Genomic DNA, 24,600 nt, shown 5'->3' with positions numbered 1-24,600 from the left:
TAGTTTGACAGTGTTGAGGGAATTATTTGTTTAGCAGAGTGATGGCGTTTGGGAAGAAACTGTTCTTGTGTCTAGTTGTTCTGGTGTGCAGTGCTCTGTAGCGTCATTTTGAGGGTAGGAGTTGAAACAGTTATAAAATGAACTCATTTATGTTCCTGTTCCTTTAAAGTTTTTGGAACCCAACGTGCCATAAAGTTTTATATAAGATACATCTTAGCTTTCACCAGTATTTTATCATGATAGAAGTAATTCAGTCTACATTCTTAAAGAAACTGCATGCCTACAGTATTCCTCCATCTGGAGGACAGATTTATCTACAGTTATGTGAAAAAGTAAGTACACTCATTTGATGAATGAGTCTCAGTCATCCAGGTCATGGTTGTTCCAAATGTGCTTTTTCAGGAGGCAACTGCACTTTCTTGTTTTTTCTTTTGAAGACAGGAACCAGAAGCACTACTCAGGTGACCCTGAGAACACAGATAAACCTCCAAGTGCTTCAACGACCCTCTAAAACAGTGGTTCCCAACCTTTTCTTGTTTGAGGCACAACCTTTTCTTGTTTGAGGCACCCTTGGAAAGCCTTTCAAAAGTTCCCGGCACCCTTATAAGGAAATAGATATTTAAAATCTCCGTAGCTCAAAAGTTCCCGGCACCCTCAAAAGATCTCACGGCACCCCTTAGTGCCGCGGCACACTGGTTGGGAACCACTGCTCTAAAAGGATGCAAATTACCAGCTGTCTGCAAGGACTGTAAATCCTTCCATTCCCCACTATCCTGTCAGAACTGAAGAAGCTTCTTGGATGAGGAGCGAAACATCTTCAAAAGAAAGAACAAGAAAGTCCAGCTGCCTTTTGAAAAAGCACCTTTGAGACACCGTGTTTTATGTTTCAACTTTTTAAATATATTTCAAAATATAGATATTTGATCTTCATTTCAACAATACCACTAAAGCAAATTTAACAAATACCATGCACCATTTACATTTTGTAGTCCATCCTGTGATTCAAATAAACCTAAATGCAAATGACTATGGAAAAATTAAGGACACCCTTACATTGATTACTACCTCAAATATCAAGAACTAGACTCAGATGCGCTAGATCAGGTGCAAATGATCAGAACTTTGTTAGAGAAGTTCTGGAAGGAACCTCTCTTGTTGAAATATCAGGCATTTAGTTTGTTTGCTCTTTGCTGTTGAAGTGTGTTGTATCACCATGCCTAGATCAAAAGAACACTGAGGCCTTCAGAAAGATTACTGATTCTATAAGTCTGGGATTGGATTTAAAAGGAATTCAACTGTCCAGAAGATCATCTACAAATGGAGATTTCAAACAATTGCCAAATTGTCCCAGTCAGGCCATGCTAGTAAGTTTGGCATGAGAGCAAAATGCAAGATGATGAAAAAAGTCTCTAAGAGCCATAGAATGCTATATTCGCAACCTATTGATAGGTCTTGCCACTATTGAGATCAAAGTGCATGAGTTTACTTTTAAAAATAGAGCTGCACAACTTAGATCTACATGGAAGGTTTGCCATGGGAAAGCTTTGCTATCCAAAAAGAATACCAGAGCAAGACTAAAGTTTACTCCTGGCCTTTGCCAAGACCAGGACTTCTGGAACAATGTGCTCTGGACAGAGGAGACAAAGATAGAGATATTTGGCCAAAGTATACATCAGAGGATGTTTGATGAAAACCAAAGACAGAATTTCACTAGAAGAACCTGATAAATCTAGTGGCAGAAATGTTATGATTTGGGGCTGCTTTGCCTGGGCAGCTCACCATCACAGAATCCACTATGAATTCTTCATTGTATCAGAGGATGATCGAGAATAATCTGAGACTATCCATCAGAAGACCAGAACTCAGACAAATTAGAACTTTGCTACATGACAACGATCCTAAACATTCCAGTAAACCCCCCAAGGAATGACTGAAAAAAAAATAAGAAATGGAGTGTTCTCTAATGGCCAAGACAAAGTCTGGATCTAAATCCCATCCAGATGTTGCAGAATGATTTGCAATTGGCTATGCATGCGAGAAGCCACTCATCTTGCACAGCTGAAAATATTCTGCATGGAGAAGTGAGAAAATTCCTCCCCATCAGTATTAGAGATTGATAGTTAAAAGAAACACCTATTTGAGGTTGTTTTCGCCAAGAGGGTCCATTAGTCAAGGGTACTCTTCTTGTACAGGAGGAAATGATATGTCTGTAAAAAATTTTGTTTAAACAAATGATTCCAAAGTCAATTCTTCATAATACTTTTTATTCAATTACATTACCTTTATCTTTACATACTGCATGAATGAAGTTAAATATTGTTATGTCTACATTTATTAAAAATGAAAAACAAACCTGTACATGGGGTGTACTTAATTTCTCACAGAATTATAATCTCTAATATACGTAGTTGGTGTATGCCTGTAAATAAAAAGTTACATTGATACGAATTTCCCCTACAGTCTTTATGCCTTTGGGTTATGGGACAGAAAGACAGGGGGGAAAAATGAAATCCTTAACACAATTATGTGAGAAAATCTTTTGGCCAAGAATCTTAATTAGTAAAATTTGCATGTTAGTGTATTTTCATATTTTATTTCTTAAAATTTAGTTGGCAGATATAGGAAATTATGAAAGATATGGTTTAAAAGCAATGAAATACTGGCTCAAACTACACTGTACTACTATAGAAAAACAAGTGATAGAATTTTAGTCCTGGCTATGAATAATTTATTAGGATACTCTGGCAAAGATTTTTTTTTTCTGATTGGGACTATACTATATCATGAAGGGCAGTAAGATTTTTGTGTTTGACTGCCAGCAGAAAGTGAAAACAGATAATGTCTAATTTAGCAATTCTGGCTGCTTTTTTATCTAATATGTAACAAAGCCTTTATTTATTAATTTGATTTAGGTACAGCCAGATTCCAAAACAACTCTTTGTGGTTCACAATACAAAACAAGTAACAATAAAATAGAACAATACAAGTGAACAAGATCAGCATCCAGTGAAAAAATACATAATATAGGCAGAAATCCATCTAGCAAGAGGACCACATCTGTTCTATCCCAAAGCCTAGTAGAACAGCCAGATTTATAAGGCCTTCTGGAAACAATCTGAGCAGAAGTCACACACATTTCTGAAGGGAACTTCATTTTGAGAGGGTAGACACTGTGACAGAGAAGACATAGTTCCCGATCCTGACAGATGGCATTGTTTAATAATAATCATAAAAATCTGGACTGTGTCAACTCTGTCAGCTTTTAGTAGTTGGACAGAAACCAGGAAGAGAGGTGGTTCCTCAAATAACCCGGCCTTATGCCATGCGGGCTTGTAATCAGCACACTGATTTGCATCTAGAAGCACAGGGCAATCAATGTTGCTTGTGAAACAATGGTGTCATGTTTGCATAACTGCCAGCACCAATGTTTTTTGGACCAGCTGAAGCTTAAAAGTGCTTTTCAAGGAGAGCTCCATGTACAGCATGCTCCAATATTTGAGCCATGGAGTGACTAGAGCATGAGTGACTGTCTGAAGGTCTCCCAACAGAGAAGGGCAGAAAACTGCACAAGTAGCTACCTAAAGACCTTCTTGGCCACAGCGGCCATCTGACCTTTGGCAGGAGCTGGGAGCCAAGAGAACCCACATCACATATGATATACAACCCCATACAAGAGTAGAGATGGAAAAACCCTAAACCTGGGGGACCCCAATACCCACAGCCATTCAATTTGATAGGATTAAGTTAGAGCTATTTTCTCCTCACCCAATTCCATATTGAATATCCCTTCATTGGAATAAGACTGTGACATCCTCACAGTCAAATGAAGGAACACATCAAAGAGATGGAAACGAGAAATGAAATACTTCTTACCCTGAATTCAGCTGGCAAGGCACACTCCGCTAACAGAGCGAGGTCTTCCTGCAATCTTGAATCACCTGATGGTTCAATTGTAAGTACCTTTACACAGGTGCCTGGCTTGGAAGAAACTAAAAGAAGCAAAAGATAGAATAATGACTTAAAGATTTAACTTTAGCTTGACAGTTTCTGCACGATATAATTTCAAGATTCAACGGATATATACAGGAGATTTAGTGTCATTTTCTTTTGTTTCACCATACGGAGAAATATATTTTATTTTGGACTTTGATCTATTGTTCAGTTTTAGATACTATGGTTACTGATTCTAGTTTGGTGAACTAGGTATTATAAAACAGATAAATTTGCTTTGGGTAATTAATATAGGAGAAATGGCTACTTTTCCATTTTCCTATAAAGAATGACAGTAAGATTGGGAGGCTTACCAAATTCATACACCTTTTTACATTTGGTTTCCAAGTCTTCAATGAGATCTTGGAGCTGACATTGTTTGGCCAATCTCTTGCAGTCATTTACATATTCTACATCTATGTCCAAACATCCTGGTAAAGAAAAGAAAAGTGCTAATTATCCTTTCAATTCATTCTTTCAATTCATCCCTATTATTGTTTACCTATATCCTCTGAACTCACTCTCTCCCTCCATACAACTTAAACTTAAACTCCAGCACCACCCTGTGGTTTAAAATAACACCAATTTATACTTTTGTGAATACAGGTTATATAGTTATCTTAAAACTATCTTTTAAACGATTTTATTAGCATGAAGCCTAAGAAGATTTTACTCTTTTACTGCTTTTAACTCTTTATATTTCTTGTTGTTTTTTCCCATTGAAAATCATGGACTTTGGGAGTTGTATAACTACCAAAAATTATGCTACTAAATTTCAATGTCTGAGGCAGGGTGTCACTAGTAAATACTTGAACATTTGTCCAAATCTTCACAGGTGTATGAGGAACATAATTAAAAAAAAAACCCTCTTTAAAACCCTTTTTAAAACTTTCTGGAAATCCTAACCACATTCACTTTGATGATTATTACTAATCATTTATGATGGCAAACTGGAAACCCACTTTAGTGATATCAGAGTATTACTGTCCTAGGGCATGTCAAATTTTTCAACTTTCAATTTCCAAACATTAGGGATGCTCAAAAGTTGTGACATGCCTTGGAGATTGTAAAGATATTTTGGTTACTTTAATATAATTTAGATGTGCTTGGTGAGTAACTACATAAATATAACTTTTTAACCTTTTGTTTGTTTCATGATGTCCACTCAATTTTGCTCTGAACATCCACACATTATTTAATTCTAATCCAGAGCAAAAAAGTTGCCCACCCATGATCTATTGATTCCCAGAATCTTTCAAGAAATTCCAACAAATCTAAAACTTTGACGGGAAATATCAACAGAAAATTTGTGTAGAACCTATTACAAATAAGAAATAAAATCCATAGTTTTAATATATCATATTAGATTTACCTGTATAGAGGTATTGCAGAAGGGAACTAAAGGCTGCTGGATTGATCTGTATACGGAACAAATGAGTTATATACAAACTTTTGAAAGAAATAATAATATAAATGAGACCTAAACTAGAAAGTAAACAGGGCCTAGAATTCTGCTGGCTGAATTGGGCAGCTACAACCAATGGTGCAAAATGCAGACTCATTTGCAGTATTGGCAAGTCTCATTACCATGTCCTATAACGGTTATAACATCCCTGCTACAAGGGATGCAGCGTTTACTACTTGGCTTCTGGCTTAATTCAATATGTTGTTGGTTATACAAAGCTCTGAATGGTATATGGCCTAGCAATTTGAGGGACCATATGCGTCCTCTGGGGTCCACTCACCCTGAGAACTCTGACAGTTGGCTTGCTTCAGATTCCATTAATTAGGCAAGGTCATCTATGGGGAACCTAAAAAGCAGGATTACTCTGTTGCTGGATCTGCCTGTTAAAACAGCTCCCTCCCCCATCAACTCCAGAAATCAACATGGCTCCCACTTTGTCCATATTCAAGCATTTTTTAAATTTCCCCCAGGCTTGAGTTAAGATGGACGACTAGGCCTCTTTGAGGGGAATGTTTAAGGATAGCTTTTCTGTACTGGGTGGCCACTGTTTTATGAATATTGTTTCTTTTTACAGACTTTTTCACCTTCTGAATCTGATCAGACCCACTGGGAGTTGACTGGCCAAAAAAATAAGCAAACAAGTTTAAAATTTCCCTTTAGTACTTAAAATTTTAATAGCAAGAAGTCATCTATTTATAAATTATGTAATCAGTTGAGTCAGATTTAGGAATATACAACAGGGCAGCAGAAGCAGACTCCTTATCTTGACACTTTCGCCATCTTAAGGAGGACACATTAAGTGCCTAGGTAACATTTGCTAAAGGCTGAATGTTTTGCATGAAAAATGAGCTGGGAAACTGGTTTCCCATAATTCTAATAAAAAGTGTTTTATGTGATCTACACTGCTCATGAGAGTTCATCTTTCTGATCTCATTTTCATTTTAAAATACTGAAGAGAAATATAAAACAGAGGCTCAGTTTTCAGTACCTCTTAGTTCTAATTCACCTGCACTGCAGATTAATGTATCTGAAAGTGGAAATGTGTGATACTTCTGTTAGCATGATCTTAGTGGTAACTCATAATTCCATCACTTTGCAATAAAATTTGTTGGGATCTGTTTTTGATTAAATGACAAGTAAAGTCTCAAATGTAAAAATATTCAGGAAAAAACAAAAGGTTGGGTTTCTTACCAATGGATGTTTCAGTGCTATGACATTCTTCCCCTTCCACTTGGTCTCAAACATTTCTGCAAAATATGCACTTCGAGCACCCAGTACACATCGATGAGCACAAAAAGACTTCCCATGAACAATAAAAACAATGTCACTGTGGTAACCCTGTTCTAGAAGCCTGCAAGGAGATTGAGAGGGAAAAGTAGTCTCATGATTAAACAAGAGCAGTGTGGAATAATTCAACTTGACATTTCTATGCACTGACATCACCACCTCCCCCCTCCAAAGAAAAAGATTAGAGCTGTAAAATAGCATTATTAACATTGTATTTGATAAATCCTATTTATTTTTCTTATTGTAGTGTTGTTAACAGTTTTTACTCTGAATGATAACACCAGTCACAACTGTGTGAAGAAAGAACAGTTTTAAACACCACTCTATTTTTTTTACACATTCCATCTCCTTAACCTTAAATTCCTGGCAATCAAATCCTGCACTAATCCTCTCAAAAGGCCTCTAAAGAAACCATGTTTTTCCCTGGGCTTCCACAGTAACTGCACAAATCATCTCTTCGGCTCAAAGACATATTTTTCTGAGTTTATGAGATACTGAGGAAATCCTGCAAAGGTATGGCTTCTTTAAAGAGCAAAATACAGCTAGGGAGCATACTTCTATATAAGAGTGCCATAACTTAAAATTGTCACTTTTATTGCTATGGGAAGGCATGATAAGTAAGAGAAGACAATGATACAACCCCTTCTGAAGAGGACTCTTTTGCCAACATCAGAATACATCTCTTTACCGCTGAAGAAATGCATCATAGTAATCCCTCTTCATGCACTTTGCTGTGATCTGCTTATATTCCTTCAACACTCGCCGAATAGTATCATTCAGAGCTCCATATAAGCAACGTTCACCATCGAAGGTGTTTGCTTCACATTTTGCACCTGCAGAGAAGATCAGTTTACACAATGTAAACATGTGCCACTTGATATAACACATTTTTATCAGTACTATTTTTAGAAGGGTGACTGACAGAAACCAAGTAACTTCTGACTTTAGATATCACTGCAATTTTTTAGGTCCAAAGAAAAGCTTATGAAATAGAATCAAATCCCATCCAGTGTCATCCACTTAAAGAGCTCATTTAAGACTATGGAGCAATATTTTAGAGAAAGTACATTTTTATTGAGCGTAAATTATAAAATTATAAAATGAAAACAGAAATCCTGTAGTGGACAAATTTAGGTCCTCAAAATATGAGAATATTACATGAAGTTACCCTATTTAGCTGAAATAATAGAGAAAAATCAATTTCCATACAAAATATAAGATATTTAGAAAAACAATAAAAAATAATTTGATTTTATCAATACATTGAGTTGAGTATACTATAATAATACTCTCAGCTACTTACATTTCATTTCTAGGTAACTGGTCTTCATGCAGCTACAGTTAATTTTTTTAATTGTAAAATATCTTATACTTGTATCTCTAATTTTAGAAAAGCAGCAAGTCACCCCAAGAAAATCTTCATGTATTCATGAATGTGCTTTGCGATTTAAAACCCAATCTACTGTTTTAATGTCTGACCTTTATTTTCTCAGGTAAACTTTCCTGTTAGAAGCATTGTATAAAGCTAACTGTATTCCTTTTTAATATATTTTTTTTGCAATCAAATTATTATGAAACAGAGTATTAATTCTCAAGAACATATGGATAAAGACACGGATGTTTGGTTTAGATGGATCTCTAAGCCAAATAGCTATTCTTGATTTTCAGGTTTCTTCTACTATCCACTTCATAGATAACAACAGCTGGCCATTTCTAGCTTGCTTTTAAAGTGAATGTATTTCTGGTGTAAAAACTTGGTCCAGTTAGATCGCCCTCTAATCTAATTACCCCATTAGATGTATCAATATGAAACGGAACAAAAACTATTACATAAAATGTCACCAAGTATTCTCCAACCTTCTAAAAAAAACCTCAGACCCATAAACAGAAAGGGGAGAAGACTTTCTTTGGTGTTAGAAACAAGTTGAAAGGAACTATAGTTTTCATCATAGGAAGATTATTAGCTGACTTTACAGTTCCAGTTCTAGAGGGCATAAAGTGACAACATATATTTATTTCTAGAAGAATATATCAGTCTTCTTACCACTCGCTAGAAGATATTGCACAAGTTCTTCATGTCCGCAGAGACAAGCATAATATCTATAAAAGAGAACAGCGAGATCAGGCACTTGAAGATGTTCTAATATCTCCCTCTCAATCTCTGTTGGAGCTAAATATACTGAGATCCTTTAGCCATTCTTTGTAGGCTTGCTTTTCTGGCCTTTTACTCTCCTGGTATCCTTCCTTTGAACTTGTTCCCCTTTTCCTTCTTAAAGACCAGAAACAGTACTCCAGGTGAGGTCTGACTAGGGCAAAGTAAAGTGGAACAATCATTTCCTGTGATTTAGACTTTATGTTCTTATTAATGCACCCAAGATAGCAACTGTTTTTTAAGCAGCTGAATCACTGCTGGCTAACCTGTAACCTTCTATCAGTAAGGACACCCAAATCACTTTTAAATGTACTACAGTCAAGCCAGGTCTCCCTCACCACATTAAGATATTACAGGCATCTTCACTTAACTACTGGGCTAAGTTTGTTTGTTTGTTTGTTTGTTTGTTTGTTTGTTTGTTTATTTATTTATTTATTTATTTATTTATTTAATTAATTTCTATACCGCACCATCTCCCAAAGGACTCAGGTCGGTTCACAGCCATATTAAAATACACAATACCAATACAAATATAATAAATAACAATATTAAAAAACAATTAAAACCAAATATTTGATGGCCGAATCATTAAAACGGTAAAAGACCAATTTAAAACCCATTTAAAATTTCACTAAAATATTTCTTAGGCTAGTCCAGCTCGATGGAATAATAAGGTCTTCAGTTCACGTTTGAAGGCCCGGAGGTCGGGGAGTTGTCGTAACCCTGGAGGTAGTTCGTTTCATAGGGCCGGTGCTGCCACAGAGAAGGCCCTCCCCCTGGGGGCCGCCAACCTACATTGTTTGGTCGACGGCACCCTGAGGAGACCCGCTCTGTGGGAGCGCACAGGTCGTTGGAAGGCAATCGGTGGCAGAAGGCGGTTTCGTAGATATCCCGGTCCTAAGCCATGGAACGCTTTAAAGGTGGTGACCAGCACCTTGAATTGCACCCGGAAGGCCACCAGCAGCCAGTGTAGGCCGCGCAGGATAGGTGTTATATGGGAGCAACGCGGTGCTCCCTCTATCACCCGCGCGGCCGCATTCTGGACTAGCTGGAGCCTCCTGGTGCTCTTCAAGGGGAGCCCCATGTAGAGCATTGCAATAGTCCAGCGGGAAGTGACGAGGGCGTGAGTGACCGTGCGTAAGAAGTCCCGGTCAAGGAAGGGGCGCAATGGTGAATCAGGTGAACCTGATAAAATGCTCCCCTGGCGACGGCCATCAAATGTTCCTCTAAGGACAGCCGATCATCCAGGAGAATGCCTAAGTTGCGCACTCTTCCCCTGGGGGTCAGTACTTCCCCCCCAACAGTCAGCAATGGTGTAAGTTGACTGTACCGGGACGCCGGAACCCAAAGCCACTCTGTCTTGGAGGGGTTGAATTGGAGCCTGTTTCTCCCCATCCAGACCCGCACGGCCTCAAGACACCGGCCCATCACTTCAACGGCTTCGTTGGGGTGGTTCGGGGTGGAAATGTACAACTGAGTATCATCAGCATACAGATGATAATCCACCCCGAAACCACGGATAACCTCACCCAGTGGCTTCATGTAGATGTTGAACAGGAGAGGCGAGAGAACAGATCCCTGAGGCACCCCACAAGTGAGGCGCCTTGGGGTCAATCTCTGCCCTCCTGCCAACACCGTCTGCGAACGGTCAGAGAGATAGGAGGAGAACCACCGATAAACGGTGCCTCCCACCCCCAACTAGTTACAACATCCACAGAATAGATTTTCTTTAAAACCATGGCATTTACTTAATGACCATGGTGGCATTCACTTAAAGACCATGGTGGAAAATTCCTTCTGGTCACATGAGTGCTTCAACTTATGACTCCAATGATGTATGACCCTAATTCCAATTATGGTTGTAAGTTTAGAGCTACCTGTTTAATCCTAACGATAAAGCACTCAAAATAGCCAAAACTGTTGCTGCATTTGCTACAGATTATCCCTATATTACCAAGATTTCAAAGTCAAGCTTACTTCCATAAAACTGTTTAATTTGGTTATATGTATATGCAAAGTATTTTAAAATAAAAAAATTATTCAGTTCTATTCAACAAACAGTTCTCGTTTGTTGACTAAGGCTAGTTTCCAGATGTCTGGTAGGTATGAAATTGATTTTGAAGGAACCAAATTAATCTCCAAAACTGAACACTACAACAAGAGAATAATTATGGAAGCCATCGAAATAGAGAAACACTCCCACAACATGAACAAACGTGACAACACCTCCCGCCTACCAGACTTCTGGAAACTATCCTTAGTCAACAAACGAGTCCCAGCCACGAAAATTGATACCAGACCCAGGATAACACACGACGCCATCCTCACCAGATTCAAACCCAAACCCATCCCACAGACGAAACACAACCACCATGTAGAAGCCAGACCATGCTGGCACCACCAGCTGCTGCACCCCCCTCCGATCCCCACACAAAGCAAGCTGACACACACCAGGAATACATGACAAGACCTCCGACTTGGAGCCAAACCAAAACCAAGGATGCTCCATCACAGCCATCTGCTCAGGACATCACATCACAGAACTCCAGAGGCCACAACACCAAAGCTCAGGTCATTACAACACAACCTACCACCCAGGATGTTACAGCACAAGACTCAGGAGGTCACATTCCCAGAACTCAGGACATTTCCAGGAAGCCCATTACCACTACAGGAGGTCACATTCCCAGAACTCAGGATGTTTCTCAGCCCATTAAACAGGTCGTTTCAACACAAAAGACTAATGGGCACACAACTAGGACCACACCCACACAGGATACTACAAAACAGCCGACTAATCTGCAAACACCCACTCCACCTACCAATCAAGGTGCAACCATACAGCCAGCCAACCCGTTTATAGCAACACTCCCCACCAGTATTTATAGAGAGACAGCAGCTCCGACCACGCTTTGCTCGCACAAGCACGAAGCCATAAGCACTAGTCTGAAGATTACAAATAAGACCTCATCGAAACGTTGCCAAGATACTCTCAACCTTACACGGGAAAAGACCCAAATACACCAAGACCTACATATATCTATATATCTATATATCTATATATCTTGGTTCCTAAGATATTTCACTAATTGTATCACTGAGCTCACACATCTTATTAAATCATAATGTGGCCTATTTGGTATTAGCTTTGCATATTTTAGGACCAAAGTCATATAGTTTATTTAGTAACTCCTTATGAGAAAAAACATAGTATAACATGATAGTCACACAATGAAAGATAATGTATATCTGATATTCCCTCAGTTGGAAAGAAAGAACTCATTTCCAACAAACAAACCAAGAAAATGATACATTTGCCTTTTTTTTTAAAGAAGTATAAATGATCTGCTCCTTTTATGCAAGACTTCCAGAACAAATCATTTTAAATAACAAACTTTTTAAGCAGCATTTTCTTATGAGAAAAAACATTCGGCCTTAGATTTAAACATACAGAACTGTGTATACTTAAATATCCTGTCTTGGCTCTAGAAAGATAGCCAGGTTACTGCCAGCAAAGGTTTGTGTAAAGAATTCATTCTACAATAAGATCCCTTTTCCCAGTCTCATCTTGAGGAATCAAGATAAAACAAAGTTTAAGTAAGTTGTCCAGCTTTTAAGTTGCTTAAGCTTTTAAGGCAAAACCACTACTTTGATTTTTTCCTAGATTCAGACTGATAACCAAAACAGGACTGACATAATCACAATTTTCTGAAAGGTTTTTGGATAAAGTTATTTCTACCTACCTCACAGACAGCAGACATTCTCACCAATCCCACAATGTTGTCTTTCAACCACTAGTAATGCAAAATAAATTTACATAAGCTGTTTCCTCACCACCTTCTGAAAAACCGTTCTCATTTCCCCAATTTTCAACACCAATCAACATTCCAATAAATTAATCTTGTGCTAGTGGATGTTAGTTTTCTCACTGTAGAGACTGCCTGCCACACTTTATGCCTTGTACTATCTAGCTGGCATTTCATTTAGTTCACTTTACTAACGTGCTGTCATGGACTATGCTATAGCATAAAAGCTCTCAAATTAATGTTTCCATGCTATCAGCTAATTCAAATTTTTCTAGCAACTTATTCAAATGACCATTCTCAAGCAATGATAAAAACTCTGTTGTTACCCATAATATTTTTTGCGAAGGAAGAAAAGTATCCAGATTGACAGAGGAGTAAATACTAGAGTATTCTTCATACATATAACCTGGGAGAGATTACTTAAAATACTTATAACAAAAAGCATTTTCTTTTCAAAAAATATAAAGGATAGGGAAATGCTGCAAAAACTGAAAGACCTTAGTTTTTCTTAAATCCCCGTGTAAGTTACCAAACAGTATGGGTGTCTCAAGGCCAAAGCACTCACAAAGGGGTACTGTCCCATTTGTCTCGGACATTGATTTCAACATCTCTCTGTTCAAGAAGGTATCTGAAAGACAAACAGACAAGTTTAATAAGTAAGAAGTTATTCCAACACACTTTATTCATGGGTTGAGTTTTCTTTTTATTACGAAAGTATCCCAGCAATGGAGCCCTCTCAAAGCCTCAACCCAAATAAGTGAGAGTCCACCAAAAATATTTTTGCACATTACACTAATTCTACTGCTTCCCATTTGTCTGCCTACTACAGATCAAATCTAAGTTTCTAATGTGTCCGTGTGTGTGTGTGTGTGTGTGAGAATCAAATAACAGAAGTTCTTTAAGGTTATTTATCAAAAATATTATTTATAGGAATACAAATATTGTCCCTTTATATTAGGAGCATAAAGAAATAGAAGCTTTTGCTGCATTGGTTTCCACTTGGTTTTCAGGTGCAATTCTAAGTGCTAGTTATCATTTTTGAAATCCTTCCTGGTTTGGAGCCTCATTATCACTAAAAGTGCTTATTCCAAATAGAATTTCCCTACAGAAACTAAATGCTCAGAGTTCCCATTCACCAGGAATTAAGGCAGAAGGGACTAAGACAAGCATTTTCTTCAGAGACTCTCCTATTAAGGAATTTTCTATTATCAAATATAGCATTGGTCCTTCATACCTAGAATTTAGGAAATTATCTCTATCAGAGAGCATTTGGACTGGGAAATGAGGAATGCATACATCAGAGGTGAATATCAGCAAGGATATAATATTATTGTACAGACTAATAGGATTGTTATATTGTTTTTCTCCATGCTGCTTAGATTTCCACTGACTGAATAATTTTCCTAGAAACCAGGAGGTGTGAATTCTAATCCTATCTTAGGCATGAAAGCCAGCAAGGTGACTGGGCCAGTCATTCTCTTAGCCTACCTCACAGTGTTATTGTTGTGAGGAAAATAGGAGGAGGAAAGACTATTAGGTATATTCACCACTTTGAGTTACTTATAAAGTAATAAAGGAGGGACTGAAATCAAACAAATAGCTGAAATAAACAAAAAAAGTATCTTTTGTTTCTTGAAAAATCCTTTGCACTATAATAATTATCAACTGATTTAGTCATCTAAAAGATTTAATCAGATTTAAATGCTGTGAAGTACATAATATAATCACAAACACAGACCCTCTCTTTATAAATTGTGAACAATTATTGTTAGCTTGTATTTTGATTATGTTCTGTTATACAATAACAGCACTGAATTCTTTGTTACAGGTCACACTAAACTCATCTAGTGAAAAAGCAGCAGATAGATTCAAATTATCTTCAAATAAATACCAGTAATTTTAGTATGGGACTGTATATTTACAAAGCTTCAAAGCTCATTTCACAATATACTGTATCTACATTTTACACTAGCTGTGTTAGGATATCTGAAGTTGTCAGCTGTTTTAGGGATGAAATAGAGCTGATAAGCTGGAAAACTTTTTTAGAAAGAATGTAAGAACCAGGGGCTCTGCTAGAGGGAAGCATCGAGCATAACTTGACTGATGGAAAAACAGAACAAAATGAAACCATAAGACAGGTTCATTCTGCTTAATACTTGGATGGTAAAGCACCAGATAATTCCAAGGCTAGACCAAGAAACAAAATAAACATTCCAGAGGCACTTCCATGTTGTTGCTAAGAAAATTGCAGTGACATATCCATCAAGTCACCAGGAAGTGAACCTAATCATGGAGGATGTTAGCTTTCCCACCACTGTCATGAAACAACTTGAGTAAGAGACTTAATGATACCAAACAGTAGTTGCTTTGGAAGTTAAGTAAATGTGAGCAGGCCAAAAGCATGTTCATCATGACAAAATTAAAACAGCATTCTTTCTATTATTTTTGGATCCCAAATATTTAATATACTGTAACACACATTTGTCTTACTATCTAACACAGGATTCTAACACATACTTGAAATGATCAAATGTGTGGAGTATGCATACACACTTTGCTGCTGTTGGAAGAAAAAAAATGAAAGCTAATGAGAATTACCTATGGTATAGTGACTTCCAACAAAGCAAGTGTGAACCAGGCCTTCTTTCATTGAATATTTTAATATATGTAGTGTGGTAAGAAAATTTGGTCATCATGAGAAATGATGTTAATGCTTCTTTTGAACATCTCACTACTGAATGCTACAAAGAGCCAGATGCGGTGCATACATAGCCCAAATGTAGTTCTCAATCTAGGATAGAGGCAGTCCTCAACTTACAACCATAATTGAGCCCAAAATTTATATTGCTAAATGAGAAATTTGTTAAGTGAGTTTTGCCCATTTTATGATTTTTCTTGGCACATTTGTTAAGTGAATCACTTGCAGTTGTTAAATTAGTAACACGGTTGTTAAGTGAATCTGGTTTCCCCAATGACTCTGCTTGTCAGAAGGGTCGCAAAAGGGGATCACATTGCAACCGTCGTAAATGCAAGTCAGTTGACAAGCATCTGAATTTTGACCATGTGTGGATTCTGCAACAGCCATAAGTGTGAAAAATGGCCACAAGTCACTTTTTCCAGTGCCGTTGAACTTTGAACGCTCACTAAATGAACTGCTGTAAGTCAAGGACTACCTGAAATTAAAAACACAGTTTTCATTCTGCATTTCTATCAACCTAGGCAACTTTTCCCTTGCATGCCACATAACAAGCAGCTGCATTCTCTGCTACCTCTAAAAGGATGGTAAATAAGTAATTAATACAATACTTAGAAGCACTTTCAGTTAAGTGCTTGGAAACCTCCCCACCCACCCCACCCCCGTCCACATTCATAGGTTGGAAGAGTCTGAAAATGCAAGAGCCACTTTTGAAAACTTCTGGCTGGTAAACAAACACCCAGCGGACTCTCAAGAAACACAAAGCCCGAGAAGCGGGAGCTATATCACCCCATACAACAACTACCCAGCCGACCTCGGGGGGGGGCTCAAGTTATGCCCCAAACGGGCCACCCGCACCTTCTCCACCCAGCGCCCCTTAAAAGCCTCGGCCCAGGCCTCACCGCACGCGACAAACGTCGCCCTTCTTGCAGCTGGTGAACAGGTCGCTGGTGTCCATGGCCCGGCGGAAAGCGCCGCATTGACCCGGCCTGGAGGGAGCGAAGGTGGTGGGTTCGGGCAAGTGAGGGTGGGGGGAGTCCGGCGGGCGAGGCCGCGGAGGGGAACCCGAGCGAGACGGATGTAAACACGACCGACGGGGGCTGAGCCTACCAAGGCCAGCCCTCGCTTTCTCCACCCCGGCTAGCGCGCAGGCCCGCCCCTCTCTCTCGCCGGTTCGCAGGAGGCTGGACCTGGCGGCTGGAAGGAGCCGCGTTTCTCGCCTCTGCCCCGCTTGAAAGGTGAGCCGGGCCTCAAAGCCCTCCACCCACACAGTAGCTCAGGACTGCCCCAGCTGCGCGGCGGCGGCGACTTGCCCTCTTCGGACGCTACCGGCGACGGCCTTGCTGCCCCCAGAAGCCTCAGTCACGGCCGGGGATTCGCATACCGCCCGTTTTGCGACCCTCGCCCAGAAAACGGCGACGCTGCTCGCTTTATTAAGGCTTGAAGAGACCGCGGGCCGCGAAGCCTGTCTCTCCACGCTCCGGAAGCCGGCCCCCATTTCAAAGGGAGCGGGCGCTGCAGAAGCGACCGAGAAGCGGAAGCGCCTCTTGGGGGTTGTGTGTGTGTCTGTCTGCTTTTGAAAAGGACGTGAATTGAAAACGCTTTAAAGAAGGCGCCCTGCCCTGGGAAAGAAGAGCGGCTGAGGAAGGGAGAAGAAGGAAAAAAAAAAGCCTCGGGATGGAGAGAGAATTTGTGTATGAATTCAAGGCCGGAAACCAGCATTTTCGGCTTACCGTGCCGCTGAAGTTCCCGGTCCAAGAAAACGTTAGTCATTTGCCTAGGCGTCTAATGCTGCTGCATAATTTGCCTTGCTTCGTAGAAAACGGCTTGAAAGAGTCTCTGACTAAATTCATAGAGGAGAAATCCCTAGAAGATTTTGACAGAGAAGCCGAAGCGGCTCTGGAAGCTGTAAAATCTGGCAAAATAGATTTACACCAACTAGCGAAGGCTTGGGCCCAAGCTTACACTGAGACAACCTCCGAGCATGCCAGGCCGGAAGACCCCAGCTGGGATGAAGATTTTGCAGATGTTTATCATGACTTGATCCACTCTCCTGCCTCTGAAACTCTATTAAACTTGGAACATAATTATTTTGTTAGCATCTCCGAATTAATAAGCGAGAGGGATGTGGAGCTAAAAAAACTGCGAGAAAGACAGCGGGCAGAAATGGATAAGGTGATGCAAGAACTGGGGAAATCATTAACGGATCAAGATGTAAACATGTTAGCAGCTCAGCACTTTGAATCCCAACAGCTACTGGAGAACAAGTGGAGCAGTGAATTGAAACAAACCACAGCTATCCAAAAACAGGAGTATCAAGAATGGGTGGTAAAACTTCACCAAGATCTGAAAAATCCCAACAGTACTATTGGTGATGAGATCAAAGTCACTCCTAATCAGTGGAGAGAATCTGAAGAAGGAACTGGAAGACTCTTTGAGGACCAGAGGCAATTGGAAGAAAGTTTCACCATCCATTTGGGAGCACAGCTGAAAACCATGCATAATCTGCGTCTATTGAGGGCAGATATGCTCGATTTCTGCAAGCACAAGCGCAGTCACCGCAGCGGAGTCAAACTCCACCGTCTTCAAACTGCACTATCACTTTATTCAACTTCCCTTTGTGGTCTAGTCTTGCTTGTGGATAATCGAATCAGTTCATATAGTGGGATCAAGAGAGATTTTGCAACTGTTTGCCAGGAGTGTACAGATTTCCATTTTCCTGGAGTTCAGGAACAGCTTGAAATTGTTCAGCAAGTTGTACTTTATGCCCGAGCACAACGCAGTAGTAAGGCCAAAAGACTAAATGAAGCAGGAAACAGAAATAGTGGCAATGAAGATAAATCTAAGAACGGGGAACAGAATCAATCAAATATTTTTCCAGGAGAATTTTATATCACCCGACATTCAAATCTCTCTGAAATTCATGTGACTTTTCATCTTTGTGTGGATGACAATGTAAGGTCAGGTAATATTACAGCCCGGGATCCTGCGATCATGGGCCTCCGAAATATCCTTAAAGTGTGCTGCACCCATGACATCACCACCATTAGTATTCCTCTTCTGCTAATACATGATATGTCTGAAGAAATGACAATATCTTGGTGTCTGAAAAGAGCAGAACTTGTATTTAAGTGTGTCAAAGGATTTATGATGGAAATGGCTTCCTGGGATGGTGGGATTTCCCGAACTGTTCAATTCTTGGTACCGCAAAGTATTTCTGAAGAAATGTTTTACCAACTGAGTAACATGTTGCCACAGATTTTCCGTGTGTCATCTACGCTAACTCTGACATCCAAACACTGAACTCTCTCCAAAATTCTGCAAAGGATTAATAAAATGATTCTGAATTTTAATACTGAAAACACTTTGATAACTTGAACATGATTGTTGAAATTCCTAACAGAAGCACCTGCAATATTAAAAAAAGAAAAAGTCACACTGTACTTTCATGCCTACACAAAGGGAAATGGGTAATGGGTTATATTTTTTTTCTTCTTTTTTTGCCATTTTGGGTTCCAGGCCCTCTCTCTGTTAAATGCTATTCTAAGGTCCTTCCGACTCTTAGATAAGATCTGTAGTAGAAAAGTAGGAAGCTAAATGTCTGTGTATCACTAGAAAGTAGTTGTATGCTGAAAATATAATTATCAAAGGAAAAAAACTTGCTTTTTTTAAGATATGGATGTATTCATATAGAAGTTTCCTTGCTACCAGTTTGTTACTTCACAGAATAGAACGTTAATACAATGGCAAATACAATTATAACACATGGTAAACAGTTTTTATATTACCAGGTGGGATTTTAGATTATATTTTTTTTCTGTAGGGCTATAACTCCTGCTTTGAAATATTTGGCTGGGTTTTTGCAGCCCAAATACAGTAGTCCTGTTTGAGATGGCATTATGTTTTGGTCTTGAGTTCATAAAAGAGGTAAACATGGAGAATTTAAAACCACTGCAGTAATTTAAGAGCTTCAGTGTTTTAATAAGAGCAGGGAAGCAATTCATGTACTTCAAACTTCATTGTGGGATTCATGCACTTTACCTAGCCATATACTGTGACCATTTGCTTGGTGTTACCTTCATACGTTGTGTAAACTTGACCATTGTAGTTTGCAAATCATGGCTTTAAAAACTTGATTCACACAATGTAGAAAAATATAATTTCCCTGCAAGGACACAAGATATTCTTTCTATACTGTAGGTGGTGAAAATAACATCAGAATTACTACATCTTAAGTTATATCTTTCTGCCAGTAGGCAAAAACATTCTCCTTAAAGTACATTGATGGGTTTTGTCTGTTGATTTGATCAAACATGGTACTATTCAGTAATGGTAATAGCGGAGAAAGAGGGGATGAAAGCTGAAGAAATAAATTATTTTTAAAAAGTATAAAAATTAAATCTCAAATTAATTAAATTAACTAGGTGTTTGCTTCCAGACAGTAGGTTTGCCTAACAACCACTGTTTGCTTAATGACCACTGCATTTGTTTAGTGACTGCCTCAAAAAAATGTGAAATTGGATCAGTCATGTAATGACCCACTTAACCTTAATTATGGGCTGGGGTCATAAATTGAGAATTACCTCAATTTACAGAACAACCATGTAGTATAAAATCTACCTATTTCTTTATATTTCCTCCAATAAATGGGGCTTGGAACTCATCATGTTGAGCTTATTTAGTTTTTAATATCTATAAATTGCTTTCGAGTGTTTTTTAATTTGGGGAAAAATTGATTTGAGTGGTTTTCTCTACCAGAAAATAACCATAAAGTCAAGGTATTTTATTTTTATATCTGTTTGCAATGTTACTTTTAATCAATTCAAAATTTTTGTCTTGTAAACGTAATGTAAATTTTTGAAATCCTCCTTTTCTCCTACTGAGTAATGAATTTAACTTAATTTCAAATTTAGTCATGGCTTTATAGGTTCTGATTGCTAGAACTGCGGCAAGATGCAGAATATATATTTCAATCCACGAATGAGTTAAAATACTTTAAAAATGTTTGCAGTTATTTGTTCATTTTAAGAATGTTCCTGTCATTTCAAAGTCCCTGTGGAAATTCTTTTAAATAATAAAGTTAATTTCCCAGACTTGATACTATTTAATTTTGTTTTCAGTACACTTTTATAAATGAAGGTTTGATGGATGTGGAGTTGATTAGGGAAGTATATTTTCCAGTTTCATGAACATATTCAGAAGAAATGGATGTTGAATTTTTCAGCTTTTTTATGCCTAAATTATGACAAGTAGTGCCCAAATTTTTAATACTGTTTCTTAAACATTCCATCTTAAGTATCAGTTCCTCTGACTTTATCAAGCTAAAAATAATATTGATACAATTAATATCATAAGATATTATGGAATTCCAAGGGCACCTTTTTTGATGTTTTTATGCAGAAATATAAAAATTATGTCTGCTTTTTTCTACTGTGTTTACTAATCACTTTTTGCCATTTGTTGAGAGTTTTTCATATCTGTCTGTCTGTCTCCAAATAATTGAGTGTTTATTGATTTGAATTGCTGATGATTTGCTCAATATATTTTGTATTGTTGTAGGAATATTTATCTAAGTAATGAGTTAGAAACACTATGTCATAAACTTGTTAATTTTCCAAAAATTAGAAGAATATTCATAATTGTAGAAAACCCCTTGTGTTTCATACAATTAGGGCAATATCATTAACAAAAAAATTTATAATAGTTTCTAATCCCTGTATTTCCAAACACATTCTATTTCCTTTGTTAAGAGTTCTAATGAAATCGCATTAAGTGAACATCCTTGTTTAGCATCTCTTTTTGTCAAAAAATGTTGATAACTTTTTGATAAAGGTTGGTCTTTACCATGAAACCATTTAAGGCTCTCACTCTACTTCAGGTCAGTATCAGAACTGAGAAGAACTAAAGAAAAGCTGAATTTTGATTTGCTTTGTTTTCCCATAGCTTTTCAAACTGATTTATTCTATTAGAATATTAGAAAGCAAGATTAACCACCAATTATAATTTATTCAGCAAACTGTAGCTTAAAAAAAAGTAAATAGTGGTTTAGTGTGATATGTGAACCAAATCTACAGTATTTGAATTCCAAAACTAACTCCTATCTTACCCTCTGATTATTTTCTTCTGTAATTTTATAAAGAAAAAAAAATGAGTATATTACGTAAAACCTATCTCTTCTTCCTACAGTTACACTGATGTTACCAGCACCTATTTTGCTAAAATAAGCAGATTAATTTTGTGTCAAACTAAGACTTGATCTGGCTAGCTAAGAAAATTGTATGAATTTAGATACTGTAGCATGTTTATAGCAATATATGAACTGTATTGTGGCTTATCCAGCAATTATTATAACGTACATTATTGACAACTTAGCCCCTAACAAAAATGATAACAAATTAAGGTTTAGCATGCTATGCTATCCCAATTTATGAATGTTGGAATATATACCATAGAATTAGGAGGGCAACTAACAATTATTGGGTTTGTTCCTTCAAACTATATTTCACTTAAAGTTTGTATTGTAGTAAATGTTCATATCTTCTGGGCCATTTTGTTAATGTATATTGGGAAAAAGTTTGCTTGACTTTTATTCAAGTTTATTATTGATTGTTTGCTAATGCTGTTGTAGCAGTATCTGATGTTTTGTTATGAAAAGTCATGAAAAATAATTTAAACTGTTTATTAGAAATAATTAACCATTTGGAGAAGCAAAAACGATAGATTAAAGGAAGGACTCGGAGACAATTTGCAAAAAGTCTTCGGAAGTCATGGATATAGGAAAGAACAAGAAAATTAAACATTTAAGAAAAGAATGGCGATAGAAAATTGAACAGAGCAGTATGTTCAGAATACATTGGCACGGTTCTTGGGAAAAAGCTTTGACTTGGATAAGTTATTCTTTGTAGAGCAAATCCTCTTCCAATGGTAAAGGTGTAGAACTGAACATTTTAACTGCTGGAAATGTTTTTGTAGCACACCATGCTAGTATTTATTTTTTTCAAGAAATTTCTAAACAAAATATTTAAATTTTACGGAAAAGTTAAAAGAGTAAAATATGTAAAACCTGTGCTTAAAACTGGTAAATACTTCCATTCTCTCTGATAACTTGCGATTTGCTCTTCTTGGTCTTTACAGATCATTGCTAAAGCATTGCTAACTGAGATTTAATGTTAAATGTGTATTAAGGGACAACAATCCATTGATAGTAAAATGACTTGCTTAATTCTGTAATGATCCATGTGTTAGTAAAGAATAAAGACAATGTTGATCCAAATGTGTTATTTTTATTATTACTTGGATATAATTACTAGGTATAGAAGAGTGCCATAGGCAGTGGCTGAATTCACATATAAGAATACTTCATAATGTTAGTATAGTTATTGAGTATAGCAGTGTGTGTACTATTGAGATTTGCAGATCTGTATAAACTAAGATCATAATGACTTAGTAAATGTATAAATCTGACAATTATGGCTTATTGACAAACTTTTTCCCATTCAATAGCGTTCTCAGAGACTGCCTGGACAAGTCGCTGCAGTTTTCTTGGCAATGTTTCTTATTTTTCCAGAATGCCATTTTTTCCTTCCTAGGGATGAGAGAAAATGATTAGCCCAAGGCCACCCAGCTGGCTTTATGCCTAAAGTGGGACTAGAACTCCCAGTTTTCCAGTTTCTAGCCTGAATGCCTTAACCTAGTCATTCCCAACCTTTCTGGCTCTTTGGACCGGTGATGATGGTGGCAGTGGGAAGATGGATGGCGCAAATTGAGTTTTGCCTGCTCAACGGGGCCTGGTAGCGGGCTACAATCTGAGGATTGCACCCTCTTGCCTTAACTACTGCATCAAAGTGTCTCTCAAACATTACTTTGAGCTAATTTATGACCTAGCCCCATATCTGTAGAAGGGTCATGATTTGTTCCCATGGTTCTTACATTGGCTGAAGTCATGCAATATATTAAGATTCAATGTGGTTTATCACTAAATCAGAGTAAGCAAAAATGGCTTAATCCAGTTAAATTTATTGTTGAATAGCTTGTTTGGTTTACATGCCATGGGATACTAAGACATAATGCGCACAACCACAGTAGCTGGATTCAAACCCAGCCCCAAAAGCAACATTATGGCTTTCTTTATGGTAGATGAAATCTATATGTTCCAGCTATCTATTAAGATAAAAGAGGCTGTATTCACAAACCATGTTTACATTGGGATTATGAGTTTAGGCCACTGAAGTTTTTATCATGAAATATCAATTTTCTGGTTCTAAAATGGACTGATATATAATTGGATCAAATTCTGCTATAATTTCTGTCATTTAAGTGCTGAAGTATTGATGACTACCCTGGTTATATCATAAGGAACCATCATGGATAACTGCAATTTTCATTTCTTACTGTACCAAAAGTACTATACATTCAGTATAATTATTAGGGATGCTGCAAGATTAATCTGAAAACTGAATATATATTTCTCTATTGGGGACCAAAAATGGGAGCTTTGAACTACTTCCCTAGCTCGTTAAAATGTATTTTAGCTCAAAACCTGGCCTTAATGCTTATAAATAAAGATATACTAAAATCCAAAAATAATGGAAGTTGACTGGTTGATCCTCCAGTCAAAAGGGAACCATATAAGTGAATCCTTCCCCCCCCCCTGCAAAACATCACAATGGAATTAGTTCAGATTCCTACTATGACTTTGCACATTCTGTATTTTTTTTTCTAGAAGAGGAAATTCAATTTTATTCTCCAGCAACAAGAGCCCAAAAGTAAAAAATTACCTTAATCAGAAAATTTCAGTTTCAGTTATTTGTTCAGCTTTAAAGTTGACAAGAAAGTGACTCAATTTTAACTTATACAATTGCTATATATCACTACATTTTCAAAAGGCAGAATATAGATGAATAATGTGTTTTAATTATAATTGATTTTCACAGTAGATGTATACATTATATAGTTCATATACAGTATTTGTTCAAACAGCTCTAGTTTTGAATTTATCATTAGCACAATTGATAGGGAAAGAACAGACACAGGAATCTTGTTCTGATCAGAAACTTTATTTCAAAAAGTGCCACTGATAACTAGGAAATATGTACAGTACTGGTAAGTGAAATGACAGATAAAACCATTATATTTTGCAAAAGGTAAAATTACGTTGAGAAAATTCTGCCCTTATGTAGGCTATAGAAATTTTTCAGATGAAGAC

General features: G+C 37.6%; 2 protein-coding genes across 8 annotated transcripts in view; one reads left to right on the top strand and one right to left on the bottom strand.

Moving 5' to 3' along the window:
- The window catches only part of ABTB1 (ankyrin repeat and BTB domain containing 1), a 33,403-nt gene extending 16,375 nt beyond the window's left edge, over positions 1 to 17,028 (bottom strand). For 3 of the 7 annotated variants that reach the window (XM_058167413.1, XM_058167416.1, XM_058167418.1), the window contains exons 1-8: positions 16,709 to 17,028; positions 13,266 to 13,328; positions 8,787 to 8,842; positions 7,431 to 7,575; positions 6,647 to 6,806; positions 5,363 to 5,408; positions 4,305 to 4,421; positions 3,874 to 3,989 (exon numbers count right to left, since the gene is read on the bottom strand). In XM_058167413.1, coding sequence (XP_058023396.1) covers positions 3,874 to 3,989; positions 4,305 to 4,421; positions 5,363 to 5,408; positions 6,647 to 6,806; positions 7,431 to 7,575; positions 8,787 to 8,842; positions 13,266 to 13,328; positions 16,709 to 16,893 — 888 coding nt within the window. In that variant the 5' untranslated portion in view covers positions 16,894 to 17,028. Of the gene's footprint in view, positions 1 to 3,873; positions 3,990 to 4,304; positions 4,422 to 5,362; positions 5,409 to 6,646; positions 6,807 to 7,430; positions 7,576 to 8,786; positions 8,843 to 12,637; positions 12,689 to 13,197; positions 13,329 to 16,297 lie in introns of those variants that run through there. The other 4 variants (XM_058167419.1, XM_058167415.1, XM_058167414.1 and 1 more) reach the window with 4 other exon arrangements.
- Positions 16,920 to 22,660, top strand: C2H12orf4 (chromosome 2 C12orf4 homolog). Its single transcript, XM_058167412.1, has one exon. The coding sequence runs from the start codon at positions 17,073 to 17,075 to the stop codon at positions 18,696 to 18,698; it is 1,626 nt and encodes a 541-aa protein (XP_058023395.1). The 5' UTR covers positions 16,920 to 17,072; the 3' UTR covers positions 18,699 to 22,660.
- The last annotated feature ends 1,940 nt before the right edge of the window (positions 22,661 to 24,600 follow it).

This window comes from Ahaetulla prasina, chromosome 2 (assembly GCF_028640845.1).
Source record: "Ahaetulla prasina isolate Xishuangbanna chromosome 2, ASM2864084v1, whole genome shotgun sequence".
NCBI classification, from domain to species: domain Eukaryota; kingdom Metazoa; phylum Chordata; class Lepidosauria; order Squamata; family Colubridae; genus Ahaetulla; species Ahaetulla prasina.
Note: the sequence above shows the minus strand (reverse complement) of the source record. Positions and strands in the feature narration are given on the sequence as shown.

Excerpts from the sequence above, each read along its gene's own strand:
- C2H12orf4 (XM_058167412.1), top strand. The coding sequence starts at position 17,073 with ATGGAGAGAGAATTTGTGTATGAATTCAAGGCCGGAAACCAGCATTTT.